Genomic DNA, 16,785 nt, shown 5'->3' on the forward strand with positions numbered 1-16,785 from the left:
AAGATTGAGGAAGTTGAAGTGATCATGGCAATCAGATGTTGGAAGGAACAGAATTTCAGAGCAGAACTAGCAGAGACAGCCCTGGCCCTGACACCTTCTTGCGTCAGTTTCCTCTTCTGTAAAACTGAAATGCAATAGTTTCTATTGCTGGATACCAGTGGCTCCTGCCTATAATCCTACCTACTCAGGAGGCTGAGATCTGAGGGTCGAGGTTTGAAGCCAGCCTGGGCAAGGAAAGTCCATGAGACTCTTATTTCCAGTTAGTGATCAAAAAGGTGAAGTGGAGCTATTGCCCAAGTATTCAGAGTGTCAGCCTTGAGCACAAAAGCTCAGAGACAGTGCCCAAGCCCAGGGGAGTCCAGCCCCAGGACTGACAAAAAAAATAAAACATCTGCCTCATGGAGTTATGAGGGTTAAAGGAAAAATAAAGATCTATGCACAGGTACTCAGTGATTTCCCAGGAGACCAGGAAGTGTGTTCAGGGTGCCCAGGGTAAGGCAGGAGGGGTGGTAGTGGTAGTTGTAAACAGTAGAACAGGTGGAAAACAATTGATGTTTGCTAAAACTTTATTTGGTAGTACTGGAGTCCGAAGTCAGGCTCTGCTTAACCTATGCATTCCTATAGTTGATACAGGGATTAACAACGATATCACTTTAAATTAGTTCAAGCCTGTTTTTTTTTTCTTCTTTGTTTCAATTTTAGTACTGGAAAATTTGGTGCTTGTTTTATACCAGGACTGTGTAAGCAGAGTGATCTAACCTTGTATGCGTCCCGGCCTGGCCTCCGGCTGTGGAAAGCTGATGTCTATGGCTCTGTCCAAGCTACATTTATCCTAAAGGATGTCTTTGCTGGAGGAATCACGCCTTTTGAACTCTACCCAAGGCTGGAATCCTCTGACAGAGGGAGTTGTGGCTCACCTGAGAAACACCTGGGGCTTGTTTCCTGTTTCTTTCGAGAAGGCTGGGTATTGAGTTGGAATGAGTACAGCATCTATCTTCTGGACACCATCAACCAGGTACATGAAGGGATCCAGAGGGCGCAAGGATGCTCTGCCCTGGGCTCTAAGAATGGTGAGAGCCGTATCAAAGCCAGTGCTTTCCAGTTTCCTTTGAGCCAAAAAAATCAAAGGGGCCGGGCTTATATCTGTAATTCTAGCTACAAGGGGGGCTGAGATTTGAGGATCATGGTTCAAAGCCAACCCAGGCACTGCAAAGCCAGCCTGAGACTCTTATCTCTAATTAATCACTAGAAACTGGGAATTGGGACTGTGGCTCAAGAGTAGGGAGGTAGCCTTGAGCTTAAGCACTCAGGGACAGAGCCCAGGCCAGAGTTAAAGCCCCATGATTCCACCACCACCACCCCCCCCCAAAAAAAAAAAAAATCAAATGAAGGCTTTGACATTTCTGTAGATTTCAAAAGTAATCTGCTTCTGTTGGGCATAGTGGTTCAAGCCTATAATGGCAGCTACTGGATAGGCAGAGATGGGATGGAGTCCTCTATTTGAGTATTCCTTTTTGTTTTGTTTTTTGTTTGTTTGGGGTTTTTTTTTGTTGGTTGTGGGGCTTGAACTCTGGGCCTGGGCCCTGTCCCTGAGCTCTTCAGCTCCAGGTTAGCGCTCTCCCACTTGGGCCACAGCGCCACTTCTAGTTTTTCTGGTGGCTATTTAAATATAAGAGGTTCTATAATCCTGTGGCAGAGTCTCACTTGAGAAAGTAAAGGTTTTCATGTTATATGTGTCATTAAAACCTACTTAACTGGTATTTCCAGCTATGCCTGTATCACTGGTTTGGTACAAGGCACAGGAGCTCAAGCCTATAGTCCTAGCTAGGTTGTGGCCAGCCTGGGAAAAAGTTTGAGAGACTTCATCTCATCCAATGACTGGGTAGAGCACTGAGAGTCTATCTGACTGGTAATCTCCAATCAACCACCAAAAGCTGGAAGTAGAGCTATTTGGTTCAAGTGCTAGAACATTAGCCTTGCGTGTAGAAGCTAAGGGACAGCATGTAGGCCATGAGTTCAAGCCCCAATACTAGCACAAAAAAAAAATTAAAAAAAATAAAATAAAGCCGGGTACTGGTAGCTCACACCTATAATCCTATCATTCTAGTTATCCAGGAGGCTGAGATCTGAGGATCATAGTTCAAAGCCAGCCTGGGCATGAAAGTTTGTGAGACTCTTATCTCCAATTAATCTCTAGAAAAGGGGAAGTGGGGCTGTGGCTGAGGGATAGGGTGGAAGCCTTGAGTTGAAGAGCTCAGAGACAGCGCCCAGGCCCAGAGTTCAAGTCCCATGATGTCTCCTCTCCCCCCAAAAAAAGAAAGGAAAGAAAAATCTGGAAGTGGTGCTGTGGCTCAAGTAGTAGAGCTCTAGCCTTGAAAAAGCCCAAGGACAGTGCTTAGGCCCTGAGTTCAAGCCAGGACTGGCAAAAAAAAGAAAGACAGAAAATGTAGAAAAGAACCAAAATAATCTAGCTTTCTCTATTTGGGCCTAGGATGGTTACTCCAGGAGTTACTGTTTCTGCCATGATTCAGTTGTCATTGACTGTGCTCAAAAAATTTGGCAGTCAGAAAACACAAAGGCCAGTAGGCTTCCTGAGTTCAACCCCCAGTACCCTAACCTCCACAAAAGAGAAAGAACGTTCACCATTTTTTGCTCAAATAGAAAAAACAAACAACAAAAAATAGGTTGGGCTGTAATCCTAGCTACTCTGGAGGCTGAGATCTGAGGGTCACAGTTCAAGGGCAACCCAGGGATGAAAGTCTGTGACTTTTTTTTTTTTTTTTTTTTGTCAGTTCTGGGGCTTGATCTCAGGGCCTGAGCACTGTCCTTGGACTTTCTCAAGGCTAGAGCTCTACCATTTGAGCCTCAGTACCACTTTTTTCTCTGTATGTGGAACCAAGGAATCAAACCCGGATAGGCAAGCACTCTACCACTAGGCCAAAGCCCAGCCAAGTCTGTGACTCTTATCTCCAATTAACTATCAGAAAACTGGAAGTGGTGCTGTGATTCAAGTGGCTGAATCTGGTAAAGCCTAGCCTTGAGCTGAAGAGCTCAGGAACAGCACCCAGGCCTAGAGTTCAGGCCCCATGACTGGCCAAAAAAAACCCCAAACAAACAAACACACAACCTCCCCCCATACACACACACATTCTACCTAATTTCTTGGCAAAGCTAGGACTATGGGGCTGGGAGTTTGGCCTAGTGGTAGAGTACTTGCCTAGCACACACAAAGACCTGGGTTCAATTCCTTGGTACCACATACATAGAAAAAGCCGTAAATGATATTGTAGTTCAAGTGGTAGAGCTCTTGCCTTGAGAAAGCCCAAGGACAGTGCTCAGACCCTCAGTTCAAGCCCCAGGACTGGCCAAAAGAAAAAAGAAAGAAAAAAAAGCTAAGACTATGACAAGCACAAGCACTTTATTTAATGTATTCATTCCTTCTTTGGTAGTACTGGGCTTGAACTCAGGGCGTGTGCTTACTAGGCAGGTGCTCAGTTACTTGAACATACCCTTAGCCAGTTTAGTTTTAGATAGAAGTTTGATAGGGTCTCAAGTTTTTGCCTTAGGACAGCCTCCAACTTCGATCTTCCTGTTTCCACTGTAGTTAGAATCATAGAAGTGTACCATGCCTAGTCTGTTGATTGAGATAGAATCTCATTAACTGTTGCTAAGGCCCTTGGTTCCATCTCCAGTCTTTAAAAAAAAAAAAAAAAATTCAAGAATCTCTCTTCTGTTTGAGCCTGAGCCTGAGCTTGATTTCCTTAATGTAGAATGCCAGAGTGGAAGGAATATTTGATTAGAAGGATTAACCTTAGGGTCTTGTGTTCCCTTTCTTGGTGAGAGACATTTCAAAAGATACTTTTTTATACTTTTTCCCACTTTTGATAGAGAACTTTTCCTCTTAACCAGGTCCTTTGCACTTGCTAATTAGTGGCATCAAGTCATTTTCGTCTGAGTACTTCCCCAGTGCTTCCCTCAGTAGATTGAGTAACTTCATTCCATAGGCACAGAGGTCCGGTCACCAGCTATCTGTGAACAGATGCTGCCAGCTGCTGTTAGAGCCTGTACCTCAGGGCACTATGATTGACAGCTTTCTGAAACTAATGTTCTAGAGCTGGGAGTGTGGCTAGTGGTAGAGTGCTTGCCTAGCATGAACGAAGCCTTGGGTTTGAACCTTTGGTACCATATACACAGAAAAGGCCAGAAGTGGTGCTGTGGCTCATGTGGTAGAGTACTAGCCTTCAGAAAGCTTAAGGACAGTGCCCAGGCCCTGAGTTCAAGCCCCAGGACTGGAAGAAAAACAAAAGAAAACTAATGTTCTGTTCTAGCCATTTGTCAGACTACCTAAAGATTAGTAGAGAACTTGGCTCTACCTTCTACAGTGAACTGGTCTCTTGTTCCCACTATTGGCTAAAAAATAAGAATTGTTTCTGGGCCATATGGGCTCAGGACATCTTGTGTGCTGCCATTTGTCAGATAGGGGCCTCTTCCCTCCCCTTTCATATTGTTCAGAAACAGTGAGCTGTAGGCACTAGTCTAATCCTGCAGGAGAGCACATGGCAAGGGGCCCAGCATAGGAGAGACATGCCACGTGGAAAATGGCACACAGTACTGGGAACTCCTGGCACTCCTGTGCATTGCCAAAGAAGAGTTTGTCGGAGAGTTCTTCCTGATGAACTTGGAACTCCCCCAGTGAGCGAGGATAGAAAAGGTGTCAGGATAGAGCAAAAAGCACATGCCACATGTGGGTCACGGAGGAAGGTGGCTGGGGTCTGGACTGGCACATTGTGTTCATGTAAGGTATGGTGGAGCCAGAGGTAAGGGGCTGAGGCCCTGCCCTGTCCTTTCTTCCAGGGCATACTGAGGCCCAGATCAGGAAGTAGTAAAAGATGGGAGAGGCTCTGCCAGATAGTAGAGCGTGACACTCAGCTTCCTTAGTACAACTCTAGTCACCCTGCCCAGTAGTGCCTGACTGTAGACCTACCCTGAAGACATTGCAGAAGGTTGTGACAAAGTCTAGCTTCCACCTGATTTGTTGCAATCTTTTTTTTGGAGGGGGGTGGGGTGGGTCATGGAGCTTGAACTCTGGGCTTGAGTGTTGTCCCCGAGATCTTCAGCTCAAAGCTGTTGCCCTACCCCGTGAGCCAAGCCCTATTTCCCATTTTCTAGAGGTTAATTGAAGATAAGAGTCTCATGTTCTATAGTGTCTGGGCTGGCTTTGAACCTGGATCCTCAGAGCTCAGCCTCCTGGGTAGCGAGGATTACAGGCGTGAGCCACTGTGCCCAGCTGATATGTTGCAGTCTTACATAGGTTTTTTTTGTTTTGTTTTGTTTTTTTGTAGTTTCAACTGTTACTATTGCCTGGTTTCATGTTTTTATTTCTTTATCTTTATAGGCCACAATTGCTGGTTTGGAAGGATCTGGTGATATTGTGTCTGTTTCCTGCACAGAAAATGAAATCTTTTTCTTAAAGGGAGATAGGAACATTATAAGGATTTCAAGCAGGCCAGAAGGACTAGCATCCATAGGTTTGTATCCATTCTAAATAGCACTGTGTTTGATATTGCCTTTTTTTTTTTTTTTTTTTTTTTTTTTTTGTGCCAGTCCTGGGCTTGAGCTCAGGGCCTGAGCACTGTCCTTGGACTTTCTCAAGGCTAGAGCTCTACCACTTGAGCCTCAGCACCATTTCCAGCTTTTTTCTATGTATGTGGTACCGAGGAATCGAACCCGGGTCTTCATGCATGCTAGGCAAGCACTTTAACCACTAGACCAAACTCCTGGCCCAAGATTTTGCCTTTTATAAGGAGGATATTGGCAAGGGATATTTGGAGACTTCTTGTCATGTTTACAACACTTTGCCTAGAAGTTACCTACCTGAAGGGTTATATGTATGTCAGGCTTCTCACAATTGGTGTGGCTGTTTCCCTGTAGGAAAGTAACTGACTGAGTCAGTATGTGGGTGACTGCTCCAAAGACAGATTTGCCTAAGACTTCAGAACATGTGAAACTCACATCTGTCTTTCTTGTGAGATATTGGTAGTTTTGACTTTTGTTCTATAATTCACATGGACCCATTTTTTTTTGTTATTTAGATTGGCTTTTTGCTTGTTTGTTTTTGGAGAGGGTCTACTGTGTAGCCCAGGCTGGTTCACCATCCTGTGCTTTTAGCTTTTGGAGTGCTAGAATTACAAGTATGCACTACCATGCATAGTTTTTCTGGTTTTTTGTTTGTTTGCTAGATTTTCAATGTGGGGTATTAAATCAAAGGCCTTATTATACATGCCACTCACTGAACTGTATCCCTAGCCAAAGTTTTTTTTTTTTTTTTTTTTTTTTTTTTTGGTGCGTCATGGGGCTTGAACTCTGGCCTGGGCACTGTCCCTCAGCTCTTTAGCTCAAGGCTACTGTCCTAGCCCTGGACCTGGGCATTGTCCCTGAGCTCTTCAGCTCAAGACTACCACCCTACTCCGTAGGCCAAGCCCCATTTCCCATTTTCTAGAGGTTAACTGGAGATAAGAGTCTGAGGTCCTTTTGTGCCTGGCTGGCTTTGAACCTTGATCCTCAGATCTCAGCCTCCTGAGTGACTAGGATTACAGGCATGAGCCACTGTACGGCTCGCACTGACTTTCTCTAGGACAATCAGTAGTGAATCTGAATTCTTCTTCCTCAGTGAGAGATGGTCTGGAGACATCACGATGTTCAGAGCAAGCACACATACAGCGTCTGGAGAAGCCACTGGGGGCCGCAGTGTCTGAGACAAGACTTCGAGGCTCTTCTGTGGCCAGTGAGCCTCGAAGCAGAAGCAGTTCACTCAACTCCACCGACAGTGGTTCAGGGCTCCTGCCACCTGGTTTCCAGCCAGGCCCCGAGCTGGGCAAAGACAGCCAGCCCTCCTCACAGAGGTTCAGTGTCATCAGCTCAGAAGATTTTGACCAGGAACTTATTGTGAAACCTATCAAAGTGAAAAAGAAGAGGAAGAGGAGGACAGGTAGTCTCATGGCTGAGTATCTGTTGACTTGGGTGGCTTGACTCGACCCTTTAGAGATAGACAGATACAGGTGCCCAGGTAGGATGGCTGCTTCTTCTCCCTGAGTAGCCACTTGCCCACTCTCGAGAAAAGCAGAGGCCTTCAGAAAATGAACACATTCCTTGCAGAGGAGTTTCACTGTGAAATGTATCACCAACCAACAAGAACATACAGACACACACAAAGCATCTTTGTAAGGTTTGAACCATTGCAGAACATTTTGTCTGTGTGTTATGCCCTGCTTGTAGTCTGAGTTCATTTTTCTTCTCCTTTTTTTTCCCCCCAGTCCTGGCATTTTTGTTTTTTTTGTTTTTGTTGGTCGTGGGGCTTGAACTCTAGGCCTGGGCATTATCCCTGAGCTCTTCAGTTCAAGGGTACCACTCTACTTTTTGAGCCACAGTGCCACTTCCTGTTTTCTGGTGGTAAATTAGAGATAAGAATCTCATAGAGTTTTCGTGCCAGGGCTGTCTTTGAACCACCACCTTCAGATCAGCCTCCTAAGTAGCTAGAATCACAGGCTTGAGCCACCAGCACCCGATATAGTCTCCTGTGGCTTGAACTCAGGGCCTGGGAATTGGTCCTGAGCTGCTTCTGCTCATGGCTAGCACTCTACCACTTGAGCTACAGCACTACGTCCAGTGTTTTCTTTTTCTTTTTTGCCAGTCTTTTTTTGCGCTGTCCTTGGGCTTTCCTCAAGGCTAGATCTCTTCCACTGGAGCCACAGCACCACTTCTATTTTTCTTTTCCTTTGACATAGCCAGTGTAAAAATGGGCTGTGTGTAGAGTGCCCACTTTGCAAACATGAAGCCTGGAGTTCAATCTGCACAACCACCAAAAGAATGTGAATGAGCCTTGCTTCTTGAATTTATTTTATTTATTTATTTATTTTTGCCAGTACTGGAGCTTGAACTCAGGGCCTGAGCACTGTCCTTGGACTTTCTCAAGGCTAGTGCTCTACCACTTGAGTCACAGCACCACTTCCAGCTTTTTTCTATGTATGTGGTACCAAGGAATTGAACCCGGGTCTTCGTGCATGGTAGGCAGGCACTGTACTACTAGGCCAAATTCCTGGCCCCTGCACTGGGTATTTTTGATAGGGCCTTGCCTCTTGAGCAGGCATATGCCTGGACCGAAACCCACCTCTTTTTCACTTCCTGCTAAGGTTGAGATGGCACACGGGAGCCACTGGGCCTGGCATCAGGTTAGAAAGCTCTGGCCAGCACAGAGGATCCACGGGTATGTAACGACTAGCTCGCTTCTAACCAGGATTCTTCTAATTTCAGCCTCTCTAACCAGGATTATTGCTACTTGATTGGCACATGTCTGAAAAAAAATATATGGATGCAAGTACCATTTACACCTACTGGTTCAGAGGCCTCACTCAAGAAATGCTAAGGAAGTGCAATAGCAACAAAAGGGCATGTTCAACTGGGTCGCAGACCAATTTTTTTAATTATTAGAATTCTTAGGAGTGCATGCTCAGCAAGGGCAAGGCCCTGAGTTCAATCATCAAGGATGTGAGAAAAAACATTTAGGAATCTGATACCTAATTTCCTTCAATACTCCTGTAGCTAGTGAAAAGAAGAGTAAAAAATTTAAAAAGTTCAAATGCTGCCAGTTGTAGCATTATAGGCTCACGCCTATAATCCTGGTTACCCAGGAGGCTGAGATCTGAGGATCATGATTCAAAGCCAGCCCGGGCACAAAAGGACCTGAGACTCTTACCTCCAATTAACGTCTAGAAAACTGGAAATGGGGCTTGGCTCAAGGGTAGGGCAGTATCCTTGAGCTGAAGAACTTAGGGACAGTGCTCAGGCCCAGAGTCCAAGCTCCACGACGGACAAAATGAAAAGTTCAGGCCGGGAGTTTGGCCTAGAGACAGAGTGCTTGCCTAGCATGCACGAAAACCCAGGTTTGATTCTTTGGTACCACATATGTAGAAAAAGCTGGAAGTGGTGCTGTGGCTCAAGTAGTAGAGTCCTATCCTTGAGGAAAAGCCCAACGACAGTGTTCAGGCTCTGAGTTAAAGTCCCAGGACTGGCAAAAAAAAAAAGTTGAAATGCCAACATGTCAACACAAAAATGTCCCATGTTGGCAGGGAGTTGGGCCTAGTGGTAGAGTGCTTGCCTAGCATGCACTAAGACCCAGGTTCGATTCCTCGGTACCACATAGATAGAAATAGCCAGAAGTGGTGCTGTGGCTCAAGTGATAGAGCTCTAGCCTTGAGAAAGCCCAAGGATAGTGTTCAGGCTCTGAGTTCAAGACCCAGGACTGCCACAAATAAAGATGCCATGTATATACCAGTGGAAGTCTTATAACTTTCCAAATCCATGTTTATGGACTCTGTGGTCTAGTAAATACAATACACGAATAAGCCAACATTTTGAATTTATGTATTAAAAAGAATGAAAGCTTGGGGTGTGGTTTAGTGGTAGAGTGCTTGCCTGGCATTCATATAAAACCACCCTTTATTGGGATAGTTTGTATTTAAGAGATTCCTTCTTTACCTCCTTCATTTAAAATATCTTTTTCAAAGTAAAAAGCGCATGTAAGATAGAAAAGTCTTTTTTTCGGACAGGTGCCAATCAAGTAGCAATAATCCTGGTTAGAGAGGCTGAAATTAGAAGAATCCTGGTTAGAAGCGTGTTGGTCGTTACATACCCGTGGATCCTCTGTGCTGGCCAGAGCTTTCTAACCTGACGCCAGGCCCAGTGGCTCCCGTGTGCCATCTCAACCTTAGCAGGAAGTGAAAAAGAGGTGGGTTTCGGTCCAGGCATATGCCTGCTCAAGAGGCAAGGCCCTATCAAAAATACCCAGTGCAGGGGCCAGGAATTTGGCCTACTAGTAGTACAGTGCTTGCCTACCATGCACGAAGACCCGGGTTCAATTCCTTGGTACCACATACATAGAAAAAAGCTGGAAGTGGGGCTGTGGCTCAAGTGGCAGAATGCCACCTTTGAGGAAAAAGCCCAAGGACAGTGTTTAGACCCTGAGTTCAAGCCCCAGGGCTGTCAAAAAGAACCAAACAACAACAACAACAAAAAAAAAAAAAAAAACAAAGAAAAGCAGTGCAAGCTATGTGTGGTGATTCAAACTGTGATCTTAGCAGAGATTGAAAGATTGTGGTTCAAGACTGACCAGATCATAAAAGTCTGAGTCTTCATCTCATCCAGTAACTGTAGACAGTAGTGCGTATCTGTCATCCTAAGCTTCAGGGAATCACAAAAGACTGTGATTCATGCTTCTCATTCCAGTAACAAAAGATGACTACTCTAGGTAAGCCCATAAAGAGAGGCATAGAGAGAGACCTTACCTTCAAAATAATGAACATAAAAATGAGCTGAAGCTGGGTGCCTTTGGCTTACACCTATAGTCCTAGCTACTTAGGAGGCTAAGATCTGAGGATCGAGGTTTAAAGCCAGCCCGGGCACAAAAGGACCTGAGATTCTTATCTCCAATTAACCTCTAGAAAATGGGAAGTGGTGCTGAGGCTCAAGGGGTAGAGCAGTAGCCTTGAGCTGAAGAGCTCAGAGACAGCACCCAGGCCTAGAGTTTAAGTCCCATGACCAAAATGAAAAAATGGGGAGGGAGGTGTCTGGCAGAGTGCCTCACGTGTTAAGAGCACTTGCCTAGAAAATGTGATGCTTTTAAGTTCAAACCTTAATACCAGAAATTTTTTCTTCTTAAGCTAAAAAATAATAGTTATTTTTAAAAGTAGTCTTGTCATTTATGTAGAGTCATGTCTTACTTTAATGTTCTCATTTTAATTTAGATGGTGGAAGCAAGCACACCTGTCACAGTTCTGTGGACTCGACCCCTTGCTCCGAATTTCCTGCTGACAGTCCACAGTCCCTGCACACAGACCTGCTGTCCGTGACCTCCAGTGTTCTGAGCAGCAGCATGGATCAGCTGAGCACAGAGTCTCCTGAGCAAGAAGGTTCTTTCAGAGGTGTGGTGAATGGTGTCTCGCAGGAAAACAATGATCCTGATGCATTCAGTGTGCTGGAGGTGCCAGAATGTGTCCCTGATATGATACGTGAAGAATACGATGCTGCAACTGAGACCACACAGCATCTTCACACATGTGAAGCAAGGCCAATCGATGGAGTGTTGTGTTTACCCTCGTTTCTGAAGGAAGGTGTGGCCACTGGTGACATCACCAGACTGGAAGAGGATCCTGGTCCTGCAGACAATGCAGCAAGCCACATACAGTTGCCCCTTGGAGACCCAAACAGCTCTGCCGAAGCACATGAGGTAGAGAGGATAGAGCCCAGTGAACCCCAAAGCACTTCTGAGGCTCCACTCCTGGACTCATGCATGGTGCCTTCATGTCTCAGCTGGCTTCCAGGTGATGAGCAGTGGTCACTTGGGGCCCACGCCAGTGGAGACAGTACTGAGGAGGCCACCCAAGACTGGGTTGCCATGGCTGAGGTGGGCATCTCTGGCCTCTTTAGCTCAAATTCCTGGCATTCGGTCCCTGATGAGGACTCAGCCCAGAAAGCAGCATCGACTCTGGAATGTGAAGTGACCTCTGCTTTGGTGGCCAGCACCCATGAGCCTTGGCTGGAGCAGCCTTCCCAGGACCAGGCCTTGGCATCCAGTGATGATGAAGACATCTATGCTCAGGGGCTCCCGTCTTCATCCTCAGAGACAAGCATGGCAGAGCTTGGCACTAGTCACTCTCCACAGGACCTGGGCCAGTCGGGTGCAGATGACACCATACTGCTCAAGTCAGACCAGGTATGTGGGAGGCATAACTAAGGTTGTTCGTTTTGGGGAGTTTTTTGTTTGTTTTTGTTTTCCTTAAGGAGAATCCTGGGCAAGGGCAATTCTTTTCCTCCTTATGTGAAACATTCCTGTCCTGCTTCAGGCAGCTGAAAATTTCAGCATTTTGTGGAGTTTTTGGGGTTGGGGGGAAAGGTTGCCACAGTGAGCAAAGACAGATTGAAAGGGGTGAGTACCATTTTCTTTGAAACACTTCACTTCTTTATTTGTGTAAATATGTTGATTTTATTTTCCCTTCTAGAAATTTGTTAAAGTATATTTAGCTTTGATTTTTTTTGTTGTTAAAAGAATCCTAGTGCTAGGTGTCAAGGGCTCACACATGAAGTTCTAGCTACTCAGGAGACCGAGGTCTGAGGATCACGGTTGGAAGTCAGCCTGGGCAGGAAAGTCTGTGAAACTCATATATCCAGTTAACCACCAGAAAGGCTAGAAGTGGAGCTGTGGTTCAGATGGTAGAGCGCTAGCCTTGAACAAAAAAAATGTCTAGGGACAGTTCAAGATCCAGGGCTGAGCCCAGCGCGGTGGCTCAGGCCTGTAATCCTAGCTACTCAGGAGGCTGGGATCTGAGGATCACAGTTCCTGGCCAGCTAACTAACAACCAGAAAACTGGAAGTGGTGCTGTGGCTCAAGGGGTAGGGATAGTGCTCAGGCTCAGAGTTCAAGTCCCATGATAGGGGAGTTGGGGGAGGAGGGGAAGGATCCAGGACTGGCCAAAAATAAAACGTCTATGAGAATCTTATCTCCAATTAACCATCAAAAAGCTGGAAGTGAACCAGATGCCCTTAGCTCATGCCTGTAATCCTAGCTACTCAAGAGGCTGAGATCTAAGGATCAGGTTAGAAATCAGGTACAATGCAGTATATGAGCACAAGCTTAAAAACTCAGGAAGAAGCTGGGCGTATTGGCTCATACCTGAATCAGGGGACTAAGATCTGAGGATCTTGGTTCAAAGCTTGACTGGGCACAAAAGGACCTGAGACTATTTCCAATTAACCTCTAGAAAACAGGAAGTGGGGCTGAGGCTTAAGGGGTAGGGAGGTAGCCTTGGGCTGAAGAGCTCAGGGATAGCACCCAGGCTCAGAGTTCAAGCCCCACGACCCACAAAATAAAATAAATATAAAAAAGAAAAGAAAATTAAAAAAAAAAAAGATTAATGATAAAGACCAACCAATGTATGCTTTGAGCACTACTTTGGAAGAATATTACCATGCAAAAAATGTTATCCAGGCTTAGCACAGCCATTTCCAGGAACCACAGCTACTATCTTGGAGATAGAATAAAAGGTGAGGGGTAGGGGGATCTCAGCAAGGCTTCTCAACAATCTGTTCAGCTGTGTCATTTTAACTGTTTTCCCACTTTTCTTGTTGACAGTAGTATGACAAATGCATCTTTGCCGCTTGCTGTAGAACTCACCACTCTCCTTGTTAGTTTGCAGAGAGCTGGATGGGCTATTCAGGTCCTGGCTATGGCATACTCAGCTTGGCAGTATCCGAGAAGTATATCTGGTGCCTGGACTACAAAGGTGGCCTGTTCTGCAGTGCACTGCCTGGAGCTGGGCTGCGCTGGCAGAAGTTTGAAGATGCTGTCCAGCAGGTGGCAGTCTCCCCTTCAGGTTTGCCTCCTTGGCTTCCTGCTCCTATTCCCATCTCCTATCAGGTGGTCTCTGCCATCAGCACACAGGCCATCTGGTGGGTTGGGGGAAGTTCTTCAATGATTAGGAGTCCTTTCCTTTCATATTAACTAATATTATGATAGATACTCAACTAGAGGTATCTAGTTTTTGTTCTATTTATTTTAGTTTTTGTTGTGTTTTGTCTTGGTTTGATGGTAGTGTAGATTAAACTCAGTGTCTTTCATTAGTTGCTAGGCAAGCACTTGACCACATGAGCCACACATCCAAGCCTTTTTGTTTTAGTTTGTCTCTAAGCTTCTTCCTGGGCTTTCCTTGGACATAGATCTTTCTACTTGTGCCTTCCAAGTATCTGGGCTTCCTGGCATGTACCACTACTTCTGTTTTTTAATTAACTGCGGTGATATCACTTGAACATATTTTTTAAGCTTATGAATAATTTAGGTTTTGAAGGTTTTTAGGCATTATCAACATATTTAGTCCCTATAAAAACTACATGTAGGGCCAGGAGTTTGGCCTAGTGGTAGAGTGCTTGCCCAGCATGCATGAAGCCCTGGGTTTGATTCCTCAGTACTACATACACAGAAAAAGCCAGAAGTGGCACTGTAGCTAAGGTGATTGTGCACTAGCTTTGAGAAAGCTCAAAAACAGTGGCCAGACCTGAGTTCAAGCCCCGGGACTGGCAAAACAAACAAAAAATTACATGTATTTCTACTTGTCAGTATCACAAAACTAGTATTTTACATGGTGACTGAGTGTGAATTAAAAGTTCACAGTGAAGTTTCAAAAGACAGATCCAGAGCCAAGATTCAGCCTCGTCTAACTTCTGTTCAATGTGCTAACAAGAAACCAGAATGCTTGCCTAGTTTGCACAAGGCCCTGGTTCCCACCTCCAGCATTGGGTAAAAAGGGAAATGAAAACCCAAAATCTTGCTGGGAACCATTGGGTTCATGCCAATGATCCTAACTACTCAGGAGGCTGAGATCTGAGGATCCCAGTTCAAAGCCAACTCAGGCATTGAAGTCCATAAGACTCTTATCTCTAGTTAACCATCAGAAAACCAGAAGTGGCCCTGTGGTACAAGTGGTAGAGTGGTAGCCTTGAGCTGAAGAGCTCAGGGACAGTGCCCAGACCCAGAGTTCAAGCCCTACCACTGACAAAAAAAAAAAGTAATCTGGGCACGGTAGCTCACGCCTATAATTCTAGCTACTCAGGAGACTGAGATCTGAGGATTGTAGTTCAAAGCCAGAATGGGCACTAAAAACTGTGAGACTTTTATCTCCAATTAACCAGTAGAAAAGTGGAAGTGGGGCTGTGGCAGTAGGGGTAGGTGGGTAGCCTTGAGCTAAAGAGCTCAGAGACAACATCCAGGCCCAGAGTTCAAGCCCTACAACCAACCAAAAAATAAAGTACTAGTTTTTTAGGATTATTTTGTTTCCTTTTTTCTTTTTTCTTTTTTTGGCAGGTCCTGGGCATTGTCCTTGCACACTTTTTCCTCAAGGCTAGGACTCTGCCACTTGAGCCACAGTGCCATTTCTGGCTTTTTTTGTGTATGTGGTACGAAGGAACTGAACCCAGGGCTTCGTGAATGCTAGGCAAGCACTCTACCACTAGGCCACACTCCCAGTCCCTATTTTGTTTTCTTTCTTTTTGCTGCTCCCTGGAGACAAGCTGAGCTATAGAGATAATAACCCTCCATTACTGTGTGATACTTCATGTTTTTTCTTTTCTGTTTCTACCTTTTTTACTAGGGTTCATCTCCCTAGGTACTTGGAAACTTTGGTTTGCTCTTGATTGTCTTAATTACTTCATCTTTCCCCTACTGTTTCATTGGTCCCTTTTTGCTCTGTTTGCAGCTCTGTCTCAGTGACATTTCACATTCTCAGTGGAGGTGTCCCTCAGGATTCATGTCTGCAGGGTTCTCAGAACCCTTGCAGTATGTCTTGTTCAGGGGGAGGGGGTGTGCAGGCATGGCCCCTCAGCTAGCCCTGTGGTCTAGCTCACTCATGTCAGTCAAGGTGGTTGCTCTTCCGTGCTCTTCTTGCCTCCCCTCCTTCACTTGTTTGTCTGAACTCCACCTAGTTTAGACACTGCTCTTCTGTTTAGCTGGTCCAGAAGTAGTTCCTTCTTTTGAGTCCCTAGCCAGGCCTTAGGCAAGCACTGAGTCACACAGTGTCTATCTGGGCACTCATCAGGTTGATTTTATCGTTGCTGCTCTTCCCAGCATGCTGGGTCATGACTCTTTTTGCCTTCTGCCTTTCCATCAGCCCAGAAGATGGAGACAGTGACGCCTGGATACATGAAGGGACCCAATGCCCAAATTCGCACAGTTTCTTGGTGCTGGCCTAAAGTTCAAACCTTGGCATAGTGCCAAGAAAGCAACAGAGTACATTTAAGGAATTTGACCCTAACAGTGCCTAGAACAATGTGTCTGCATAGGTAATTTTGATCTTTGTGGGCAATAAATGGAATTTTTAATACCACAGGAGCTCTTCTCTGGAAGATTGAACAGAAATCTAACCGTGCTTTCGCTTGTGGAAAGGTCACCATTAAGGGGAAGCGACATTGGTATGAAGCCTTGCCTCAGGCAGTGTTTGTGGCCTTGAGTGATGACACAGCCTGGATCATCAGAACCAATGGCGACCTGTACCTCCAGACAGGTAGTGTCAGCCCCACCATGCAGCTTTGCCTCTAACCACCCCTGCTCTGCTAGCAGAGCATAGGGTACAAAGAAGAATCTTACTCTCCGCACAGCTAACAGTCAATTTCCTATCCCTGCAACGTAGAGGCTTTGAGGACAGAAGAATGGAAATGATAGGGATCTGGAAGTGTAACCCAAGTGGTAGAGCACTACTTGCCTAGCAATCATAAGACCCTGAATTCAACCCTAAAATAATCATAATAAAGAAATGATATTAGAATCATTTCCCTTGGAGGCCTAAGTAACTGGATTGTTTTTTTGGTCCGTCATGGGGCTTGAACTGTGGGCGTGGGTGCTGTCCTTCTGCGGGTTAATTAGAGATAAGAGTCTCACAGAGTTTTTATGCCTGGACTGGCTTTGAATTGCGATCCTCAGATCTTAGCCTCCTGAGTAGTTAGGATTACAGGCGTGAGTCACCAGCACTTAGCTGGATTTTTTTTTTTTTTTTTTGCCAGCCAAGCCAAAGTTCAACTCTTAATGCATTTGTTTACATGTGGGTTCAGTGAACATAATTTTCTTAAATAGCACTTCAGCTTGTCCTAGGAAACTTCAAACTTCCCTTAGGGAAACCTTTAGCTGCTGGAAGTGGCACAGTGGGACTTGGTTTTTAAAAATAAACTATAATGAATCAGTATTTATTT

General features: G+C 45.3%; 1 protein-coding gene across 1 annotated transcript in view; it reads left to right on the forward strand.

The window, feature by feature from the left end:
* Tecpr2 (tectonin beta-propeller repeat containing 2) overlaps positions 1–16,785 on the forward strand; it is a 69,370-nt gene that overhangs the window by 20,979 nt on the left and 31,606 nt on the right. The window contains exons 6-11 of the mRNA XM_090344872.1: positions 703–1,015; positions 5,396–5,528; positions 6,671–6,988; positions 10,800–11,767; positions 13,241–13,424; positions 15,930–16,103. Of these exons, the coding sequence (XP_090200998.1) occupies positions 703–1,015; positions 5,396–5,528; positions 6,671–6,988; positions 10,800–11,767; positions 13,241–13,424; positions 15,930–16,103 (2,090 nt within the window). The remainder of the gene's footprint in view (positions 1–702; positions 1,016–5,395; positions 5,529–6,670; positions 6,989–10,799; positions 11,768–13,240; positions 13,425–15,929; positions 16,104–16,785) is intronic.

The sequence above is a fragment of the Megascapheus bottae genome, chromosome 14 (genome assembly GCF_031878675.1).
Source record: "Megascapheus bottae isolate mThoBot1 chromosome 14, mThoBot2.hap1, whole genome shotgun sequence".
Taxonomy (NCBI): Eukaryota; Metazoa; Chordata; class Mammalia; order Rodentia; family Geomyidae; genus Megascapheus; species Megascapheus bottae.